The following is a 21,001-nucleotide window of genomic DNA, read 5'->3' as shown; positions in this document are numbered from 1 at the left end:
AAGGATAACTATTAAGCACTGAGAACAAAAAAAAATATAACTTGTCTGCAGGACGCGACGTTACGCGCAAACGGAACGGAGTAGAGAAAAATGAAGACACGAAGCAAAAAAATAGAACCGCACCCTAATACATACTGGTAACACAAAAAAAACGCTCCGCAATATTAACTCAGCAATAGAAAACTAGAACACTGAGTATTATAGAGTTTTAAAAACAACGTCCAGTACGACACTAGAAACGACTAGACGCCAAACCAGGAAGTAAATCAATACTATAGGGACGCACGTGGGTCCCTTACTCTAACTAAACATTACCGTTTACTCAAATATAAACGAGTCGCGTGTGTAACAAGAAAATACTGCGAAAATGATGCAGAATACACGCACAACTCCTAAGAAAACAGAATCGAAATAAACACTACTGAAATTCGAACTCTAAAAAAAAAATTTAAATAAAACCTACGCAATACAATAATACACGAACACGAAGTCGCGAGAAAAAATAAATGTAATGTTAAATTTCGTTCTCCAAACTTGCGCAGTGCAAATAATAGTTATTTTCAAATAATAAACCAAAATGCAGATATTACAGTTTCTTTGTTAATAACTCATAGTTGAGTTCAGTCAAAAAGATGAACTTTTCAGATTGAAAGACTTAGCTTGCTTCATCTGTAAATATTCTTGTATATAATGATGACTTCTTCTTGAAGATTTCTTTCTGTATAGTTTTCATCTAGGATTTACTCAAAAAGGGATTCTAAAACTTCTTAAAACTAAATATCTAGGGAGCTATAGTATCAACAACCTTTCTCTTTAGGAACTGGAATGAAAGGCAGTTTGGAATCTTGATGAAAGTTCTAAGTTACCTCACAGCACTCTTCCACCAATCACTATTAAGAAACAGAGCCACCATTTTGACTTGGGAAATTAGGCACTTCCTGCATATTTTAACATTAAGGAAATTCAGGTAAATAATAAGATGTGAAATTCAGAACACACACTCAAACATCACTCTTACACATATATGTAATGATGAAATTTCTTAAATGAGAATTTTCTAGTGTAATGTCTTTTTAACAATGTGGAAATATGCCATGGAATCCTGACATTTCAGAGCTATTTTGCTCTCTGTTCAATCAGTGCCGGACTTCCACGGCGCTCCTTCCCACATGACTCCACTGCCGTTCAAGTGAATATTTATTATTTCACATTCTAAATTGATGAATTGTTAATGTCTGCAATCTTCTCATGACACACATTTTGTTACAGATGTGTTTCCATACCTTAGAGGCAGTATCCACAAACTTGAGTCAACCGTTCTTGGTGATTTGTTTAATGACTCCAGAATGCCCGTTTAGGAGGCATCTACAGTATTACTTTAGGTACAGACTTAGTATCCCTGCAAGTGGTGATGGGGGTTATCTTCCTGGTGTTCTGTTTCTCTTTCTTCCCCACTCTCTATATTTCTTTAACCATTGACTGTTTTAAACACTAAGTATGGGTGTTTATATTCATATTTATATTCATTTTATATTGTATTTATTTATTTTTTCCTCTGCCATTCTTCTTTTTTATTTTTGCACGGTGTTTATAGGCTTTGCTCCACTAGGTGGTTATTCCTCTACCTTGCCTTGGCTATGGGAAATAGGAGGCAGTTGGCTGGGGGCCGCCTGCCAACCCAAAGACATTTGATTCTATTTGTAGGGGCTGAATTTAGGATCGAATCTCCTGAAGAAGGTGGTCTTTATTTGTCAACACACCACCGAAACGCCAACTTCGCCACGCCCTAAGCATAGGTACACATGTACCTCTGACCAGATGACGCAGCCACTCATGCTTACCACATCATTGGATAGCGGAAGGCGTAGTACATCATTTCAGCCTGTTGTACGATCTCCTAGTTTTCAGTTTCATCAAAAGAAACTTTGTACATCATTTTCAGTCTGTTGTAAATTTTTCTAGTTTTTTGTTTCTTCGTCTGAATAGGGCTAAATGCATATTATCTTAGCCTGTTGCATAATTTTTGAGTACGTTTTTCTGACTCTTTGCATGAATAAGGTTACCATTTAATTGTCACCTATGTTATAATTAAATCTCAAGGTCATAAATAACAACCCCGATTTAGTTAGGGCCAGTTAGTTACAGTCTGTTTTTTGCCCAACTAAGTTCAATTAACTATGCATAGATAAAGACTTCTATCAGAACAAGTGTTTTTCTGTTTAACTCAAAGCTTCTGTTGTTTCTTCCCCCCCTAGCTACCCTCCTTCCATCTGTCCTTTTTTCCTTTCCCATAAAAACTGAATGTATTTTGTATATATTTGAACATTTGTCTTCATATGTTTACTTATTTGTGTAAATTTATTCATTAATGAAGTCAACAAGTGGCTATATTCATGTTCACTTCCATAAATAAAATTTTTTTCTATATATTTGTGTTTTTTGTCATATGTGCTATCAACAATAGGCACAACTGAAGTTTAGTATGACTGGCGGTATAGTGTTTATGTTGAACTGAATGATTTATTCTGTCTCAGCTACCAGTTGAATATTCACTGATAGCTTCCTAAGCTATTTTCTAACTTTAGCCACACAGGAACGCCCTTTGTTGTATTTTAGCTCTATGCTCCATTGTGTTCCCGAGGTATTTGGAGCTCCTCTTTGTTTATATAATATCAATAGCGCAGCTGGCATCGAGGGCGTGGAGGACCTCAACTTATTTTTTTTTTACTTGCGGCTCGAAAGGATCCTTCGATGATTCCTCATCGCGTCGAGGCCACAACGGCTCTTGATGTGGATCTGGCCTTTGACCTGGGCTCGAGGGTGCGCAGGATTTGGCTGGAGCCCTTTCCTTACCGGCTGTAGAAGGCGCGGTAGGAGCATGGCTTGTCGAGGGTTTTTGTTTTTCAAACATTTTCAGCATTTCTAACCTGAATGCTTCCCATTCGACAGGAGTGAAGGCCTTAGTGGGACAGGACATAGGAAAGGAGTCAGATGAGGACGTCAAAGTAGGCGACGTATGGTGCCTCTTCTTCAACTTCCTCGACGATGACGAGGAGTGGTGGGAGCCACTCCTCGACTTGGACCTTTTTGCCTTCTTTCTTCAAGGCGGGTCACCTCTCGCATCGTCAGAAGAAGGTTTCTTCGATGGGGTAGTCAATGGGGATTTTTTTGGGGTTTTTTCCCCCAACGCCAATTTCCCCTTATGTTCCTTCAGAGCTTTTGGTGGTCATCGATTGACATTTCGAGCAGGCTGAGGTTTTGTGCTCCACCCCGAGACACCACAAGCATACTTGATGTGGATCGGTTATCAAAATATTGGAACCGCAGCCCTGACACTTCTTAAACCTGGTCTTCGGGGTAGACAGTGTGAAAGATGAAGACATTTTCGTATCTTTTTCGCAAAGGAAATTATTGAAGCGCGCCGTAGTTCTCGAAGCGTAAGCTTACTTGGAAAAACAGAACTGAAGCCAACGGGTGATGCGTGTGCTATATGTACCTTGGCTGACATAATTCTTGAGATGGAGGCCATCGAGGGACATCAAGTCAACTGCAACGATGCACAGCCATCTCTGACAAAAAAAATACCAATCCATTCAAGATGGATATTGAATATCAAAGATGAGGAATATGTAAGAGGACACAATCCATTAAAAAAGGTTATGGCCTGGGTGTAATAGAGTTGGGGGCAATGGATTATGTCAGAGCTCTGGCAGTGGAGGCTCTAACCTCTCATACAGAGGAGAACGTATGTGCCCAGGGAAGAGCTATAAGGAAATATGTAAGTAGAAACTCTGGGTGAACTGTATATTTTCTTACCTTTATATCTCCTGTGCTCCACACAGCCCGCACTGTATCAAGGTTTTTGTGTCTGCTGGTGAGTACCATGCACATGGTATCATGTCCTTTCCGAATCTGCAACATGGCGTCTTCATCTACCACCTCAGATTGATTGTGGTTCTTCAAGGCCTGGTAATATTGAAAAAAGCACAGTCATGAAACATTATGTTGAGCATTTTCGGGCAAAAAGTGAGGCTATAAAGGTGGTGGAAAGATAAAGAGTTGTCACAAGGAAGAATGACACCGAACCAAGGTGCAATTAAGCAGAGAATTATCTTGTGTGTGCACTGATTGCCGTTTCGAAACCCCAAAAATGCCATTAGCTACCCATTTGCAAACGCAAAGATGTGACTATGAATATAAACTGGTGAAATGATTTCTGTCTTTACACAAGTCCGCTGACTTCCTCTGAGAAGCAACTGAGACCAATGTGTAAGGAAGGCATGGTATCAAACAGTAAGACAGACACAAGTGATCACAGTTCAAGGGAGTTTATTGAACTTCAAATTGGGTTGGAAAAACGCCCACCTAAATCTAAAGATGGGAACAAGTTACGACCACTGAATAATAATGCAGTCCTAGTGGTGTCTTGTCAAAATAAAAGGGCCTATACTAATAAACCTATTGCCAATCCTTACTTCCAAATACAAGCAGTGTGGGAAACGGTATGCAAAATAAATGTGTTAAGAAATTATCTGTCTGGATATTCAAGCCGTTGGCTTTCCTTCCCCACGTTTTACGCACAGGACAAGGCAGCACACTCGAGCTTAGCACAGTGTCTGGCTTCTCTAGCACGAGGCTGCAGTTAAAAACTTCAACAACATGGCCTTCTGTGCCCAAGTCTCTTTGCAATTCAAAATCTCTTTTTTCAGAGGGCCTGGTGCAATACGACAAATAAAGTTCCTTTCTCCTTAGGGTTTCACGCGTACAAATTCTCCAGTGATTTTCTGTACACGCCGGGCCCACGTCCGCCAGGCTCGAACCCACTTCAACACAAAACCTTCTCTGGTAATTTTTGCTTCATCCCGGATCCCCCTTCATTGGGCTCAACCCCACTTTTACACAATGCTTTACACTGATATGCAGGGCTCAGAGCAACTTTATCAACGTTGCCAAAAATGTTCTTTACTATATCAACATCGAAGACTTTCGATTGTGCACAGGGTCTTGCTTGACCCATCGCAAGACCAGTTCGATTCACAATTCTCTACAACTTCACTTTTCAGCTGGATACCTTAGAGACCTTCGATTGAGCACACACGTGGTCCCGGACCACTCTTTCAAAGGTATCATATCTTCATTTCAAAGTTCAATCACTCATCAGAAGTTCAACTTTACTTGTGTCTTATCACACGTATTTCAAACAATGTTCGTTCCAACGCTCACCATAAAATGTTGCTGCTTGTAACCTCGGCTTCAACACCGACCGGTCTTGTATTGGTCTCCCCAACTCACCAGCTGTGTTGATTTCACTGACGCTGCTTTGTTCCTGCAGCCAAGACAGTACCAAAGCGGCTGGTAATTCTCCCCGCCTTGATTCTTGACACGGGAGGGCCCCAGGTATCTCCGACATACAATGCAGGATTCTTCAGCCTGTTTTCCTGATCTTATGCTTTCCAATCTGGGGGGGCTCATAAAAGCAACGGTTCCTTGTCGAAAAGGCCAAGAGGAATCTTGAAACTGCCGTTTCCTCATGAGCTTTGCCTCGCTCCGAGTCTGCTCTCGTGCTCCACCTTCTGTCCGTGTCGGGAAGCTTAATGGAAGTCAGGTGTGTGGGATGGTCAGTAATTGCCTGACCATTGTATTGGGACAAGTTAGGGATATGGCTCAGGTATATGGCTCTGGTGTTTGTCCGTTTTCTCTCATAGCGGGTTGTCCGTGAGAAAGTGCTTGTGTCGTAAAGAGGGCGGGGGGGGGCAGCAGGGGGGTTGAGTTCCTAAATATCCTTGGTAGGATGGGGTAAAGGTGTTATAAGGAAGGGGATACCGCGTCTCACCATCTGGTGTCCCACTTCCCAAAGACCCCTCACCCAGGTGATGTTCCTGCACGGGTCCACCCCCAGGAACTGGATCCAAAAGCTATAACTGTGTCCTGGCCATCTGGATGACAGATCCTCGGGGACTAGTGGGTGAGACACCTTCTGGTTTCTCACAAATGGTATTGATCAATGATCAACAGATGGACCACTTTGTTTGCTATACAGAAGTGTTAGGGAGATTTTCCAAGAGCAATCTGTAACATTAGGCATGATTTCACAATGGTAATGTGACTTAGAAGTTCAGGCTTCACTCTCAGGAAGAGGTGAAAGTGAAGTACAGTTTAAAAACACACAAACCAGTAAATTGACCATCAACGGACAATAGACAGCAATCTAAAGTATACAATGATTATTAAAGGTAAACACAACATTTAGGTAATTCAGAATAGTTTAAATGTTTGGTTATAGAGAACAGGTGTAAGAAAAATGTTTTTAGCTTTCCCATTCACTTAAATGGCTAATATATTTACTGACCGTTTTTAAGACACTGAACCAAGTTTTGGGATGGAGTATTTTTTTAAATCACTATGGATTAACACACTTGGTCCTCCCTGGTTTGTCTCAACTCGGTCCCCCATTTAATTCTATTGTTGCACTAGTACCTCCGTTGAGGAGAGGAGTGGGGGGGAAAGCTTGTTTTACCATTCCCCTAGGTGTATGGGTGATATCTGCATACAAAAAAGTCCAGACAGGCTGGTGGAAGTGGTAATTTCATTTTTACCTTTTTGGGTGTTCTCCTGAGTGCTTTTTATTTTTTACTTCATAGTCTCTTGACAGAGGCCAGGAAGTAGCCACTTTGTTTGCAAGGAACCCTTCATGGCGCTGTGTATGGGGTAGCAGATGGCCCCAAGCCACAGGCTAAACATTGTGAGGTCATGGCTATACCCAAGCTAGCTGCCCATAATTGGCAAACTACCGTTTAGAAATTTCCTATTTTTAGAGTTCCTTTGTCCACTTTTTAGGGTCCATCAACTTTTTTCCCCTTTATTTTGATGGATTACTGACTAATGTCTCCTGAAGTCCCATGCCATTGCAAATCTATTTACCACTTAAGGTATTATTGACCGTGGTGGCCTTTGTTGGCTCATGGCTCAAGCACCTGGGTACCGGATTGTTTAAACAGCACCTAGGAAAGAAGCCTGTACTTAACTGAACTCTTTCGCTGCATCAGAGCATTGCTTGATTAAACATCTACTGTGAATTCTCAACTCTGGGTCCTGGAGTGGGCGATTATTCAAGATACTCATCCTCAGGTGTCCCTCTGGCCTGTGGTCAAGATTCTTTGGAGTAGAGTCTCAAACGCCTTTCCCACTGACTTACATTGGGGGGTCCTCCTGCTTTGATGCAAACTTCCAGGAGTTTCGGGTTCTGCAACCGACACCTGTATCTCTTGATTCTATGACAAGACCTATAAACAAAAATACAGATTGAAAAAAACAGATCTAAAACAGTCCACAAATCTACAGACATCCTGAACTACAACTCCCAAGAAGTCCCCAGGATCCTGTAGTTTGACCTTTAAAAACAAACCAATCCAGTCCCAGTATCAGTCCTTGCATCACATCCTGTACGAACCTCTTCCTCTTTCTTTTCTGCTTCTCAGGAGATAAGTACCTTCTTCTGATAGCTCTGCAGGGGGAGCTGTTTTGTGTGTTTTAAGGGTCACTGTTGGTGTTTTTTGGTATAAACATTTTTTTTTGTATGATCAGTGTTAGGCTTTATCTTACTGAATTCGCTGTGAGGATTGTATAGCAGATAAATTCCTTAATCGTGTTGAGGTCAGCGCGTGCGGCGTAGGAGCAGCGCACCGTTTGGCAGGAATGCACCGGGGCCGCGAGTCAACTTGCTCGCTTCCAGGCGGCCGGTGCTCTCCTGGGACAGGCAGGTTCCATCGCAGAGTGCGGGCGGATCGCGTTCACGCTTTAGAGTAAGGCACCCGTGATTTTCTCCCGATCACGTGACAAAGTCATTTCCGCGCATGCAGCAGTTGAGTTTTTTCGGAATAATGACGGATCGCGGTCTTTTACAGCTCTCTGGCCCTCACAAACATATGGTGTAAGGGGATTATAGCGCAGAGCCCTTCCTTCAGGCCTGCTGTGGCTGCATTTTGGCACATTATAAAAGCATTAAAAAATAAATAAATAAAGAAAGGAATTTAATTCTTTTTATATTACAGAGGCTGACCGGGACATTGACTAGCTATGGCTAGATTGGTGGAGAGTACCACTCCTGAACTCATTGAAGAGGAGTGGGAGGGAGACCAGGATCTCTCACTCAGCTTTAAGAGGGTCCTAGGTGACTCTTTAGCAGTAGCTGTATCCCAGTGGGTTAAGCCCATTCAATAGTACTTAGCGGTGCTTGAATCTCTTATAACATCAAAAGCCTCGGATAGAAGGAAGAATGAGCTCAGTCCCGGTGAGGGAACCTCGCAGGGACTCCAGAAGAAAAAGCTGTCAGCGCTAAAGGGGGTGGATAAGACCTGCAAGAGCCCCCACTCTTCTACCCCCCCCCCCCGGTCAAATGACAGGAGATCAAAGTAAGCCCCGAGAGGTGGCCGGACCCTTTGACAAGTTGAAAGAGGCTTTTCTAAGGGAGAAGGCGGTGCCAATCCTCATACCCCCTTCCCCAGGGGTGTTAAATATAGGGGACGCCGAAGAGATCGATAGTTCCTTGAATGCGGAGGAAGAGGAAGTGATTATGGAGGGGGAGAAGACAAAGGCCTGAGAGTCCTCACGAAGATGATATGGAGGATATGTTTGATCCGGACGGTATCAGACACCCAAGATCCACTGAGTGGTCACCGTCCCCTAGAGTAGCCCGGTATATAGCGCAGCGCATTCGAAAACCCTTAGAGATGGAGGTGCGCTTCAGAATGAGGGCTGAGTGTCCCAGACCTGAGATTCCTAACAAAATCTTGGAAACCCCAGAGTTGGACGCCAAGATGGTCACCTTCGTCACTAAGGCGAAGGATGTCAGGAAGGGTGTTGAACGAGCCTGGAGATCCTGCCAGGATAAGTTGTTGGACGTGGCGGGACCTCTCGCAAAGATTATGGACCTGGCGGAAAGGTCCAAGGATACCGTAGAGCCGGTAGACCCTCAAATTCTGGTTAATTGAGCACAGAGGGCCATCTTTTTGGGTAATGCCAGCTGCGCAATTTCAGTGGAAAGGCGTCACAGCCTCTTGATAAAGATTGACAACAAATTAGGGGACCTTGCTACTTACGAAGCTGGTGGAGCAGCTAAAGGCATGCTTTTCGGCGAACTTTTCGCTAAAGAAATGTCCCGATTATTCGGGGCTTACACAGCACTTGAGAAAGCCCAATCAAATATACGCAAAATATTTCCCGGACGTGTTTTCGCTGGGACCGGTCGCCTTGGAGGCCGAGCGGCCGCTCGCGCTTTCACAAGACGGCCTCAGGGAACCAGGACCCAGTACTGGGAGAACCGACAACAAGATGTCTTTTTTGAACCGACAACAAGATGTCTTTTTTCCCAACCGAGGGAGAGGTTTCTGAGGAAGGAGAGGCCGGGGAAACTTTCAGCAGCAAAGTTCAACCAGCGGTAAGTGCGTAAAGGGAGGAGTACCCCAAGGTGGGGGGGGACGGCTTTGCATGTAAGCAAATGGCACGATTTATCAAAAGATGCTTGGGTTTTACACGCAGTGGTAGGCCTGAGGTTAGAGTTTGTAGATACTCTACAACAAGCCCGCATGCCAGTGAGTTTGCACATGTCAAAGGACGAGGAGTGGCTTCTGCAGAAGGAGTTGCTAGCGCTCGTGAGCAAAGGAGCAATAGAAAGGTGTTCCGACGGGGGTCGACGTTTTTACAGCAATATGTTCCTAGTACACAGGAAAGGAAAGGCGAGGCCTGTGATAAACCTGAAAAAGTTGAATGGCTGGCTGGTTTACAGACATTTCAAGATGGATGGCATTCACCTCCTCAGAGATATGTTACGCAAAGGAGATTGGTTAGCAAGATTAGATCTGAAGGATACCTACCTGACCATTCCAATAGCTCAGGAGTACAGGGACTTTCTCAGGGTCAGATGGAAGGGTCAAAGTTGGCGCTTCACGTGTCTGCCGTTCGGCCTAGCCTCAGCTCCGTGGGCTGTTACGAAGATAATGAAGCCAGTGGCAGAAGAGATCAGGAACAGGGGCATCAGGATAATAATATACTTGGACGATAACTTTTTTTTTAAAGTATATTTTATTGGTTTCATAACATAAAATAACAGAACTGGTATCATTGGTAATAGATCAAGCGATCGCTGTGTCACAGTTATTAGGTACCCCCCTCCGCGGCGAGTGAGCCGTGGGGGCCTTTAGGTGGTGATTTTGGGCAAAAAAGGTGAGGCCCCGTACATCTGTGGCGTCCTGGGCGGCGGGGTCAGGGAGGTATGCAGTACCCACACCCTGTCCTGTAGGTGCAGGCACTTGTGGTATCAATGCTGGGCGGCAGGTCAGTTACGGGCGACAATGGGCACACCAGTGCCTGTGGGCGCACAGTGCGCTGGGCGGGACCGCCCCCGCTGTCGGCCGCAGGGCGCAAGGTGGATCCGGGCGATGGGGGGAGCACTGGGACTGCCCGTGAGGAAGGCCCTCTGGTCCGCTTAAGTGTGGCGTTGCAGACCGCGGCTGGGTATCCCCTCATGTGCCTCTCCCCGATGAGGATTCGTGATGGCGGGGGAAAGGGAGCCGAAGTCCCGGCGCCTCGGGGAAGCCAGCCCAAAGTCCCCACTGCAGGGGAGCGGAGCAGGGGGCAGAGCAGCGTACGGCCGCGGGTCCCCTCTCGCTCCACTCCCAAAATCCAAGTCCGGGCTGGCTGCTCCCCGCTCCCGCTTACCTTCGTGGCACCGGCCGGCCGCTGGTCTTGTCAGAGCTCCACAGGGCTCCGCGGGGCTCCTCCGCACTCCGCGGGCAGGACGCTGCTCGGTGGGGGCTCAGGGGCCGGCCCGCTCTTCCCGCGAGCACAGCCGCTCAGCTCTCCTCCCTCAATCCCGGCACGGCAGGCTGCTCCGGTTCCGCTACTCACTCTGGCGGGCAACATCTTCTGCGGTGTTGGCGTGCTCTGGTCCTCCAAGAAGTCAGGACGCGGGAGCTGCCATTTTCGCTTTCTGCTCCGGCACTGTTTGCTCGCCGTGTGACGGCATTAGTTGTCTTCAGCTGCCTGAATGACGGATCAAACGATAGCAGAAGGGATTCTGCGGCGAATGGTGCAAATTGCAGGTTTTCAGGGCAAGTTGAAATATATATGTACAGCTAATGATGGCACATCGGCGCTGAGCTCACAGGAGACACGTCCGCTCTACATGGCAGTTAGCCACGCCCCCTACTTGGACGATAACTTAGTACTAGGTCAGAGCAAGGTGATTTTAGCGGAACAGGTCAAATGGATATCCTCTCTTCTGAGTTCCCTCGGCTTTCTGATAAATCGAGAGAAATCAGAATCAGTTCCAAAGAGACGCATGGAATTCCTGGGATTTGTGATAGATACCAGGAAGGCCACGCTGGAGCTTGCTTAACAGAAACTGAAAGGCATAAAGAAGGAATTGAAGACCGTTTTGGGGAGAGCGCATATTTCGCTTCGGAATCTAGCTTGGATAGTGGGGCTTTTGGCAGCGTCCATTCAAGCTATATTTCCCAGGCCTCTTCATTACAGGGCGCTCCAGAGACTGAAGATCAGGCATTTGCAAGGTGGAGTGAAGTATCACCAATTGGTGCTGCTAGACGACGAAAGAAGAGCAGAGCTGCGGTAGTGGTTAGAGAACATAGAGGCATGGAACAGCAGAGCCATTTTCAGAGACGTGCCAGAGTTAGTTATAGAGTCGGACGCAAGCAGGCTAGGCTGGGGCGCAAGGTGCGGACAATTGCAGACGGGAGGGAGGTGGTCGGAGGAAGAGTTGAGTCTTCACATAATTTGCTTAGAATTGTTAGCCGGATCATTTGCAGTGAAGGCTCTCGCCAAGGACAGAGTGAATTGTTGCATTCTGCTGACAATGGACAACATCTGAGCAGTGAGGTATATCAACAAGTTAGGGGGAACAAGATCGAAGTTACTAGCAGAAATGGCGAAGGATTTTTGGCATTATTGCCTGCAAAAGAAATTAGTGATAACAGCCGAGTATCTTCTGGGAAAACAGAATGTGATTGCAGACTGGAATTCCAGATATCTGGTAGATTCCAGCGATTGGATGTTGAGCAGGAGGGTTTTTGCTCGACTGCAGGAGATTTGGGGTCCCATGGAAATAGATCTCTTTGCCTCCAGGTTGAACAATCAAGTTCACAAGTTTTACAGCTGGAGGCTGGATCCCGAAGCGATGGGGACGGATGCGTTTCTATTCAGCTGGGCAGGAATTCTTTGCTATGCCTTTCCCCCATTCATAATGTTGATGAGAGTGCTGAGGAAGGTCCATCGGGAACGGGCAGAAATGGTTCTAGTGGTGCCATGCTGGAGATCACAAGCGTGATTTCCAGTTCTGATGGAACTTTCCTCTGATTTTCCGAGGTTGATTCCGAGGAAAGCGGATCTGCTATGCAGCACAGGGGTTCAGGTTTACCCTTTAGTTCAGATGGGAACATTGCAACTGCTGGCTTGCAGAATTTCAGGAGACGATGGGAGTTGCCGGGGCTTTCGAAGGAAGCTGCGGACTGTATCAATGAGTCATGGGCCCCTGCCACGCTCAGGAGCTATGATTCAGCCTGGGCGAAGTGGGAGCGATGGTGCGAGCGACAGTGTGTTCATCTTGTTTCAGCTCCTGTAGTGCATATATTAAACTTTTTAGCAGAAGCATTTCATAAAGGGCGAGCTTTTCGTACCCTGGGGGTATATAGATCAGTGATCTCAGCAGGTCACGAACATTTTGAAGGTCGTCCGATAGGAGAGCATCCAGCAGTAGTTAGATTATTGAAAGGGATCAAGATGAGTAAACCTCCAGTTCCCAGATATTCTGTGCTGTGGGATGTGGAGGTAGTTTTTCGCCTTTTTAAAAAATGGACGGATAACGAGTTTTTGTCAATTCAGCGTCTTTCTGGCAAGCTTGTTATGCTTTTGTGTTTAGTGTCGTGCAGGAGCGTGTCGGATATGAAAGCATTGGAAGTTGATAGGAAGATTTTCTATCCGGACGGGATTGCTTTTCAAATTGTACAGAGAACTAAGACTGCATCTTCAGTGATTTCATATCCTTACTTTCCAGACAAACCTAAATTGTGTGTAGCACGTTGTATCAAGGAGTATGAGAGAGTGACTGAGAAAGTTAGACCTCCTGGAGTGCATCAATTGTTAATAGCGCATAGGAAGCCTTTTCAGGCAGTAGCAACATCCACTATTGCTAGATGGGTGAGAGAGGTCATGCGCTGGGCTGGTGTAGACCAGAATATTTTTGGGGCTCATTCAGTTAGGGGAGCTATGGCATCTAGAGCTTTTACCGCCGGAGCTTCTTTGCATGATAATTTGAAAGCAGCTGATCAACCGAGTGTTGGAAAGCTTTGAACAAGCATAATGGTTGCCTCCAGTCTTGTCATAGAATGAAGATTACCCAGGCTTATAGCGCCGGTAGTCTTGATTCTATTAAAGACTCGGAGGCGAACATTATCGCTCCCGTATACGCAGATTGATGGAAGAAATGTGATTATTTCTTGTATTATGTGCCTTTCTGAAAGTATTTTTGCTTTGTCTGATACATTTAATGAAGTACCTACGTTTATGTATTCCCTCCCTTATGATGTGTTTGGGTTCTATTTCTAGGAGAAGAAGTCAAGAATACCTGAGGGATCTACACGCCTCAGCTAGGATGTCGATCTGAGGAAGCGTGTGGAAGGCGACGTTTTCCGTGGAGTGGCTGTTTCAAGTTGCAAAGTTCAAGAGTTTTGTTTCAAAAGGTTTATGTCACATCAAAGAAAGAGGAAGAAGTTCGTACAGGATGTGATGCAAGGACTGATACTGGGACTGGATTGGTTTGTTTTTAAAGGTCAAACTACAGGATCCTGGGGACTTCTGGGGAGTTGTAGTTCAAGAGGTCTGTAGTTTTGTGGACTGTTTTAGATCTGTTTTTTTCAGTCTATATTTTTGTTTATATGTGGACATTTTTGGAAAGTAAAGTTTTGAATTAAGCTGCTGAAAAGTGGCATTAAAGAGTTTTGAGCATAATGTTCGCCTCCGAGTATTTAATAGAATCAAGACTATCGGCGCTATAAGTCTGGGTAATCTTCATTGGGTGTCCTCCCTGGAATTGTTTGAAACTGAATCAGCACCTTTGGGGTAAAACAGACTTATCTCCATACAAGCTGATGGCAGCATTGATTTTAGTCCAATAACTTCTATGGAACTTTATACCGGTCCATGAACTCCCCTAAAGTGACTTTGGGGATACTTACCTGGCCCTGGATATTTTACATGTGCCCACAAAGGGTTCAGTGAGTGCTGTGTCAAGAACTGTATGTTTTGTAATCATCAGGGAGCTTTATTGCATTTTTAATGTCAAGTTCCTTTTTTCTGTACCTGTGAATGATTGCTACACTGCAAATAGTTCCGATACTTGTGTGTCTTTTTCTTGTGAGTGATTGCACTGGTAATTCTTTCTAAAATGCATCCTGATTTTCTGGAGGCATTGTTCGGTGAGTAGAAATGGTTTTCCACCCTCTAGCCTAATATTAATTATCATGTGTGTTTTTACATTATTTTAATATTATGTCCTAGGTGGGCTGAATTAATATGGTTTGGCAGTGTTGGACGTAGGGGCCTTTAGAACTTTTTTACTGGTAGGTTAAAATGAGTAGTTCCCTTTTTTGCCTACCCCTTGCCTACGCGTGCTATGTATGGAAGAATCTAGGGAAGGGTTCAGGACCGAACCGTGGTGGATTGTATCTATAGGACACTGTGCTTAGATATTTACTATTCTTCTAATATACTGTCTATTTTTCATATTGTGTGCCGAGTACTTATTTCACCAGATAGAGACCTATATGTGTTTACATAATAAATGTATACCGAAAGGTAAGCAATTTCTTCTCCAAACATATACACGAATTGCATATGGGCTGTGACGAATCATTAGATGTCGTCACTTCTCCCCAGGGGGGAACAGCTTCTCCATGAGGCCAGGGAGGTTAGGCCTCTACCTGATTATCCCCCTGGGGATGGTATAATGAGGGATGATCTCATGTAGGAGAACCATATAAGGTGTAGCCCTTATATGAACATCGCACCCCCAAACATTCTAGCCTCATCTTCTCTTTGTACAGACAAGGTCTATGTGTTGTTGTAAAGTAGACTACACCAAGGTCCTGGAAAGTACTGAGACGAAGAAGAACATTAGGAACAAAGCTAACCGAAGTACTGGGACAAGGTGGGACACAAGAGCAATGAAGAACAATGCTAAGAAGGAACTCATCAGTATATACTTTAGCGGAGGCGTGGTCCCGCTAACGCGATAAAGACCAAAGGAGGATTGCCTGTTGGAGAGACGCAGCCTACCAGGACGAGAGACCGTGAAGCCTGGGAAGCACGAAGGAGACGCAGAGAAGGTCAGGAAAGAGCCAAGAGCAGTCTGCTCCCAGAGTCAAGAGGACAACGGGACCCCTTCACCCGACAGCACCCAGATGGTACCGGGAGGCTGACAGATGGTAATTCAATCGCAAGAAACAGCATCCATACCATCACTTCAAGGGACGGGCAGGAGATCCGCAAGGCAAAGGAACGGGAAAGCCTGCGCAACACTCTGAGCAGGAGAAGGACTCCAGGAAGAACCGGCCATCCCAGGTGCAGACAAGGCAACGAGAGAGACACATGGACCGGTAGGGGCCAAAAGCTGCGGGAGGCACACACCCTGTACCAAGATCATGAGCAGGACTATCTTCCTTGTGTCAGTACTTGGAATTGAGGCAGCCAAGGAGACAAAGAGAGGGGGAGAGAAACCGGGGTCGAGGATCCAACCCAAGAAAGTGATACGAGTCATCTTCCTCATGGCAGTACTTGGCAGGGAAGTGAACCAAGTGGGCCAAGCCAAAGAAAAAGAGAAGCAAGGGTCGAGGACCCAACCCCACAGAACGATACAAGTAATCTTCCTTGTGGCAGTACTTGGCAGGGAAGTGAACCAAGTGGGCCAAACCAAAAAAAAGAAGAGAAGCAAGTGGTCGCAGACCCAAATCAAGGGCGCAATACGAGCTATGTTCCTCGTGGCAGTGCTTGGCAGGGAAGTGGACAAGTGGGCTAAACCAAAGAAGGAGAAACCAGGGTCGAGGGCCCTCACAGCACTCAAGAGATGGGTGTTGTAAAGTGTGAAACCCAATGAGGGGCAGGGAGTCATTCTCCTGTTAACATGGACCAGGAGGAAGGTCCAACAAGCCTGGGAAGAGGGAAGGGAGTCATTTCTCCAGGCTAATTTGAAACTGAGACAAATGCCAGGGGAAGGTAGCCATGCATTCTACTGGCTTAACTTTTATTTTTGGACTTTGTGACCTGGGGAAGGGAATCATCCCACCAGGCCCATTATTTGGAACTTTGTGACCTAGGGAAGGGAGTCATTCCACCAAGTTGTTTGAGACTGAACGCTAGGAGAAGGGAGGCAATCTCCTGGCCCACCAAGGAGACATTGTGTGGAATTTGGACAATAACCAAGGGGAAGGCAGGCATTCCCCTGGGATTAGCACAGTGCTTCGTAATTTGTTAGTTTATAGTTTAAGGGCCAGAAGTAGGGTTTTCTTGACATAGGACGGTGGAAACTTTTACTTCAACAGACATCCTGACAGTCACCTTAGATCTTTAGTTGAGGCAGGAAAGCCCCTCTTAGAATTAGCGAAAGATTATTCTCTTGCTTAATTTTTACTAATAAAAGTCTATAGCCCCAAATATGCCACCTTTGTGTCAGAGTCCTCCTTTTGCACCCTTACACGCACACCCTCAACCAGTTACTTTCACACAGGTAAATGGATATTTCTCCTCTGTGAATGGTGCACTTAGCATTGTAGTTGTAGACCCGCCTGAGTGGAATAAATTCCATAGGAAAGGTTATTTGAACAATGTTCATCCTCAGTAGAGGGGATCCCACACTCCTGTTTAAAGAGTAAAAGGCTTTGTGGGAAATGGTACCTGCGTACCATTGGGAGTCCTCACAGACGTCTCTGGAGAGGGCTCGATGAATCAGTTTACTGGAGAAGGAGCAAGAATGATGTTTGTGAGAGCGGAACTCCTTGATATTCTGCCGCTTCTTTCTGTAATTACATAAATTGGACCAAATCACCCCATCCTATGTGAACTACATTGGCGTGCTCTCCAACCCAGGATACTGTTCAGGACTGTGTGCATCATCTACAAAGAAGTCACAAGTAGCATAGCAGGGTACATGGTGGCTAAGCTCCACATATCTGGTGGCACACGCTCCTCATGCAGCAAATCAACCAACCGGCTCAAATCAGAACTCATCCGCAAAGTGATGACCCGCAAACAATCCTTCTCTTGTCAATGATCCACCTTCTGGAATGCTCCACAATTCTCAAGTTTATCAAATCTTTCAAAATGTGGCTTTTTCAACAACACCTGACCAAAGAGTAATCCTAATGAATGTCCAGACCACAACTCTCTGTACTGTGCTGCTGTTAAAATATGCCAGCCCAAATGCTGTACAGCACCCCGCTGCTCTTGAGCTAGGTCCACGCTTTAAACAATAAAATAGAAAAAATAACAAATATGGACAGACTCCTCCACAGCTTCTTGATCACTGTCTTTTTGGTATCCCAGCTGAGACTTCTAACGGGGCCTTCACTGATGGCCACCAAGATCAAACTGGGGAAGTCGACGCTCGTGCGAAAACAAAGAAGCTGGTCCTTTGAGGCCCCTCTTCGTTCTGGAGAGGTTCAATAGCAGTGGGAGTCCTCTTGTTTTACAAATCTAGGGTCTTCGCAGTCCCAATTCTGAACTCGGGAAAATTAGCAATGCAGTGTGGTAGCCCAAAAGGAAGCTGCTTAGACCAAAGGATTGTTAACAGGTGCTTCGTAAAGGCTTCTGATCTTCAAGCAGGGGTCAAGGCCGGTTGTTCCCACTGGTCCATGGGTCGAAGTCAGCCCTGCCTAACCTGTGGATTTTCATGTTCTTCTCCGGGGAAGAGTAAGAAACCTCCAGAATTATCAGTGCTGCAATAAAATGCGGCGCAGCAGCTGCCTTTCCTCTGCAATGATCAGAGGATGCCTGCGAGAGACAGGGCATACAATGCTGCTCAGACAGCAAAGTCCACACGGCTCCCACTGGGGCATTTAAACAATTAACACCTCTGTGGAAAAGGTCCATGATCAGAATTAATGGGGCATTAGCCATTTGCATCAGAAAGGCCAAATAAATCACCATATAAATATTCAAGTACGGGCCTTATTTCAAGACAAAAACATTTAAACTTTCTCTCGCTTCCATTATGTTTCCTTATTTCAACACATACAAAGGGATTGCATTTATGTGGGATTTAACATTTTCTTCATACTACATATAAATACTCAGGATGCCGGGGATAACAGAGCAGACAAACCTATCACAATATCCTTTGTTATCGGGCTTTAAGTGTTGAGAGCACATCTGCAAAATGTAAAAGTCATTTTTAAGCTTGCATTACTTTGCACTCTGAAACTTGCATTCCTCTTCAAGGGTGGGAGGAGCTGCAATAATACTGTTTTTTGCTTAACACATGTCTAAATAATGTATATTTCTCATGCGTTTTACTAGGATTTCTGTTCCGATGGTCATTTTTATAGAACCGAGAATTCTTAAAAGCTAAACATTAACAAATGCTCCTACCAACTACATCTGAAAAGATATGCAGTGAAGTGCTTACATGGCAGATTGGTCTCAAATACAGGCTTTATACCTTAGCTAAAGTGTCTGATCCAAGGAAAATCATTTTATCACTGATCAACAGCACACTGACCCTGAACCTTTCCAAGTTCCAACAGACCGCTGTTACAATAGACAACGAGATAATGGGTAATAGGTAGTACCAACCTCAGTTCCACCCCGAAAGAAATGTTCAAACATACCTATCACTTCATACAAATACTCACTAGGATACAACTGGATCCGTGCCGCACCTTCACACACCACAGCGAGACGGCCTATAAAGAATCAGCAACAACCCCACCCACAGAATACAGCTCAAACAAAAACCAGAAGTATCAGAATCAGGATACAGACCCCACTAACCCAACCTTCAAATCTCTGCATACTCAACCCACATAAAACTCTCAACCAATTCTCTCACAGCAATCCGCATGCACTTTACCACACCGCATCAACAACACCAGCACCTACAGCACACAAGGTCTTGCCCAATCCGATACTTCCACCAAAGCCCAGCACTCAGTATATACCAAGCAGAGGCCGCAAACAGCACATCACCTCTCACACTCTCCTACTCCCGCTCCACCCGACTAACCCTACCTGCCCCCTTCTTGTTTGCAGATCCGCCGGAGCGCCTGGAGACCAATTCCGTTGGTGACGGTGCGCTATATAAGTACCTTTAACATAACTGATGAAAAATGTGTAAACCCTAATTTTTCCTGGAATGGATGATCTAATTATTAAACAGAACACATTTGTGTAATTGTTTTTAATTATGAACATATCAGAAATATGTAAATGTACCTAGGTGGAAATATGTTAGAGATGCAGATAGTAAGTTGCGATTCCTGCATTTCTTTTCAGATTCCCAGATATAGGTCCAGTTTGCTTGTTAACCTAGGGTGTGCCGAAGTCAGTCTATACTACTTATAAGTGCAAGGCGTTAGAGTGCACCACAGCCGGCAGAAATCTCAGGGTTTTTGATTTTCAAATGTAGACAGGTCTTATTAAAGTACCGATTAAGGCCTTCTGGAAATCCGCAATGGAGCAGGCCTTTGCTGAGGACAATGCTACATGACTTTAACAGCAAGTTCTCAGCGAGATGCTTCTCTTCTTGGGGGTCTTGGCTCCAACCATTAGCTGATGAATGGCTTCAAGAGTCCTGCTTTAATTCAAGATCTGAGATGGAGTTGTCCCTAAGAACATCAACGGTAAGGATCTGTGCCCGTACTTGCGCGATTTGAATCACACAAGGCCTATTAAATTTGTTATTTTGTCCTCCCTTTGTTTCCCCCCCCCTTGTCTTGTCGCGCCTAGAAACACTTGTGTACAGGCACGTTATAAATGCCATATCATATCATTCGGACAGCCCAATCATGGAAAACCTTGGCCAGCATATTTGACCAGTGTTAGAAAAGGATTTTCTTTTTGCACCTTCCCCTCCATATATTCCTATGGGACCCTCATTCTTTGTGCTTGTTTTGAACCCTTCCCTGACTTTTTGGAGGTCACTTCCCTTGCCTGTTTTGCCAATTCTTATGGAAAATTGGACTAGTCACTAATACTGTCAGTACTGAGAGACTGGCCCTCATAAGTTTACTGGTCCGGAAATAAGGTGCTGTTAACCTTGTCAGCACCTTTTCGGGATCGGCAAACTACAAGTCTGCCGGCAGGGGCAGTGAACTACCGGCAGGGCTAACCTGCCGGTAGTTCAAGCCACTACTGGCAGATATTTCACTGAAGCACTGGCACCATTACTAACTATGCCAGTGCTTCAGTGTTCCCATGGGATGGGAACCAACTGTTCCGCCGCCGCATGTAATATCCTGGTATTACCAAGATATCGGGCGGCAGTAATCGTAAAACGGAGTTTTACGGTAGGCCGCCGGTGCTACCAGCGGCCTACCGGCAACCCCGTAATGAGGGCCTATGTCTCTCTTTATGAATTCTTGTATTTTCAATTGCACACAACACCTTACAATGAAGTGCAGTTAGGGTACTTTGAATCCCTGTACCTTTTTACCTGTTTAGTTTTTTATTACTTTGACAATGTGCCTAAAACAAGCTGGTGGCAGTTGCATGATGTTTACCTTTTTTGAGATATTTTACTCGTGCACTTTTGCATTTACCGCTACTAAATGGCTACTAAAGGTGGATCAGCACCCTAAAATGGCCGTGCCACGGGATATTTAGCTTGTTCTTTGACCATATTCTTTGGCCCTCTTCCAGCTTTCCCAGGTAAGGAAATGCCTTGTATGGAAATCCCTTTTCCGGGGAAAGCTGCTGCTTTCCCAAGCAAAGGGGCTTTGTG

At 45.2% G+C, this 21,001-nt stretch overlaps 1 protein-coding gene across 2 annotated transcripts in view; it reads right to left on the bottom strand.

Moving 5' to 3' along the window:
• Positions 1–21,001, bottom strand: part of KATNB1 (katanin regulatory subunit B1) — a 944,775-nt gene that overhangs the window by 233,041 nt on the left and 690,733 nt on the right. For both annotated transcript variants that reach the window (XM_069654285.1, XM_069654294.1), the window contains one exon: positions 3,817–3,966. In XM_069654285.1, the coding sequence (XP_069510386.1) occupies positions 3,817–3,966 (150 nt within the window). The remainder of the gene's footprint in view (positions 1–3,816; positions 3,967–21,001) is intronic.

This window comes from Ambystoma mexicanum, chromosome 1p (genome assembly GCF_040938575.1).
Source record: "Ambystoma mexicanum isolate Mex_15411 chromosome 1p, UKY_AmexF1_1, whole genome shotgun sequence".
Classification (NCBI taxonomy): Eukaryota; Metazoa; Chordata; class Amphibia; order Caudata; family Ambystomatidae; genus Ambystoma; species Ambystoma mexicanum.
Note: the sequence above shows the minus strand (reverse complement) of the source record. Positions and strands in the feature narration are given on the sequence as shown.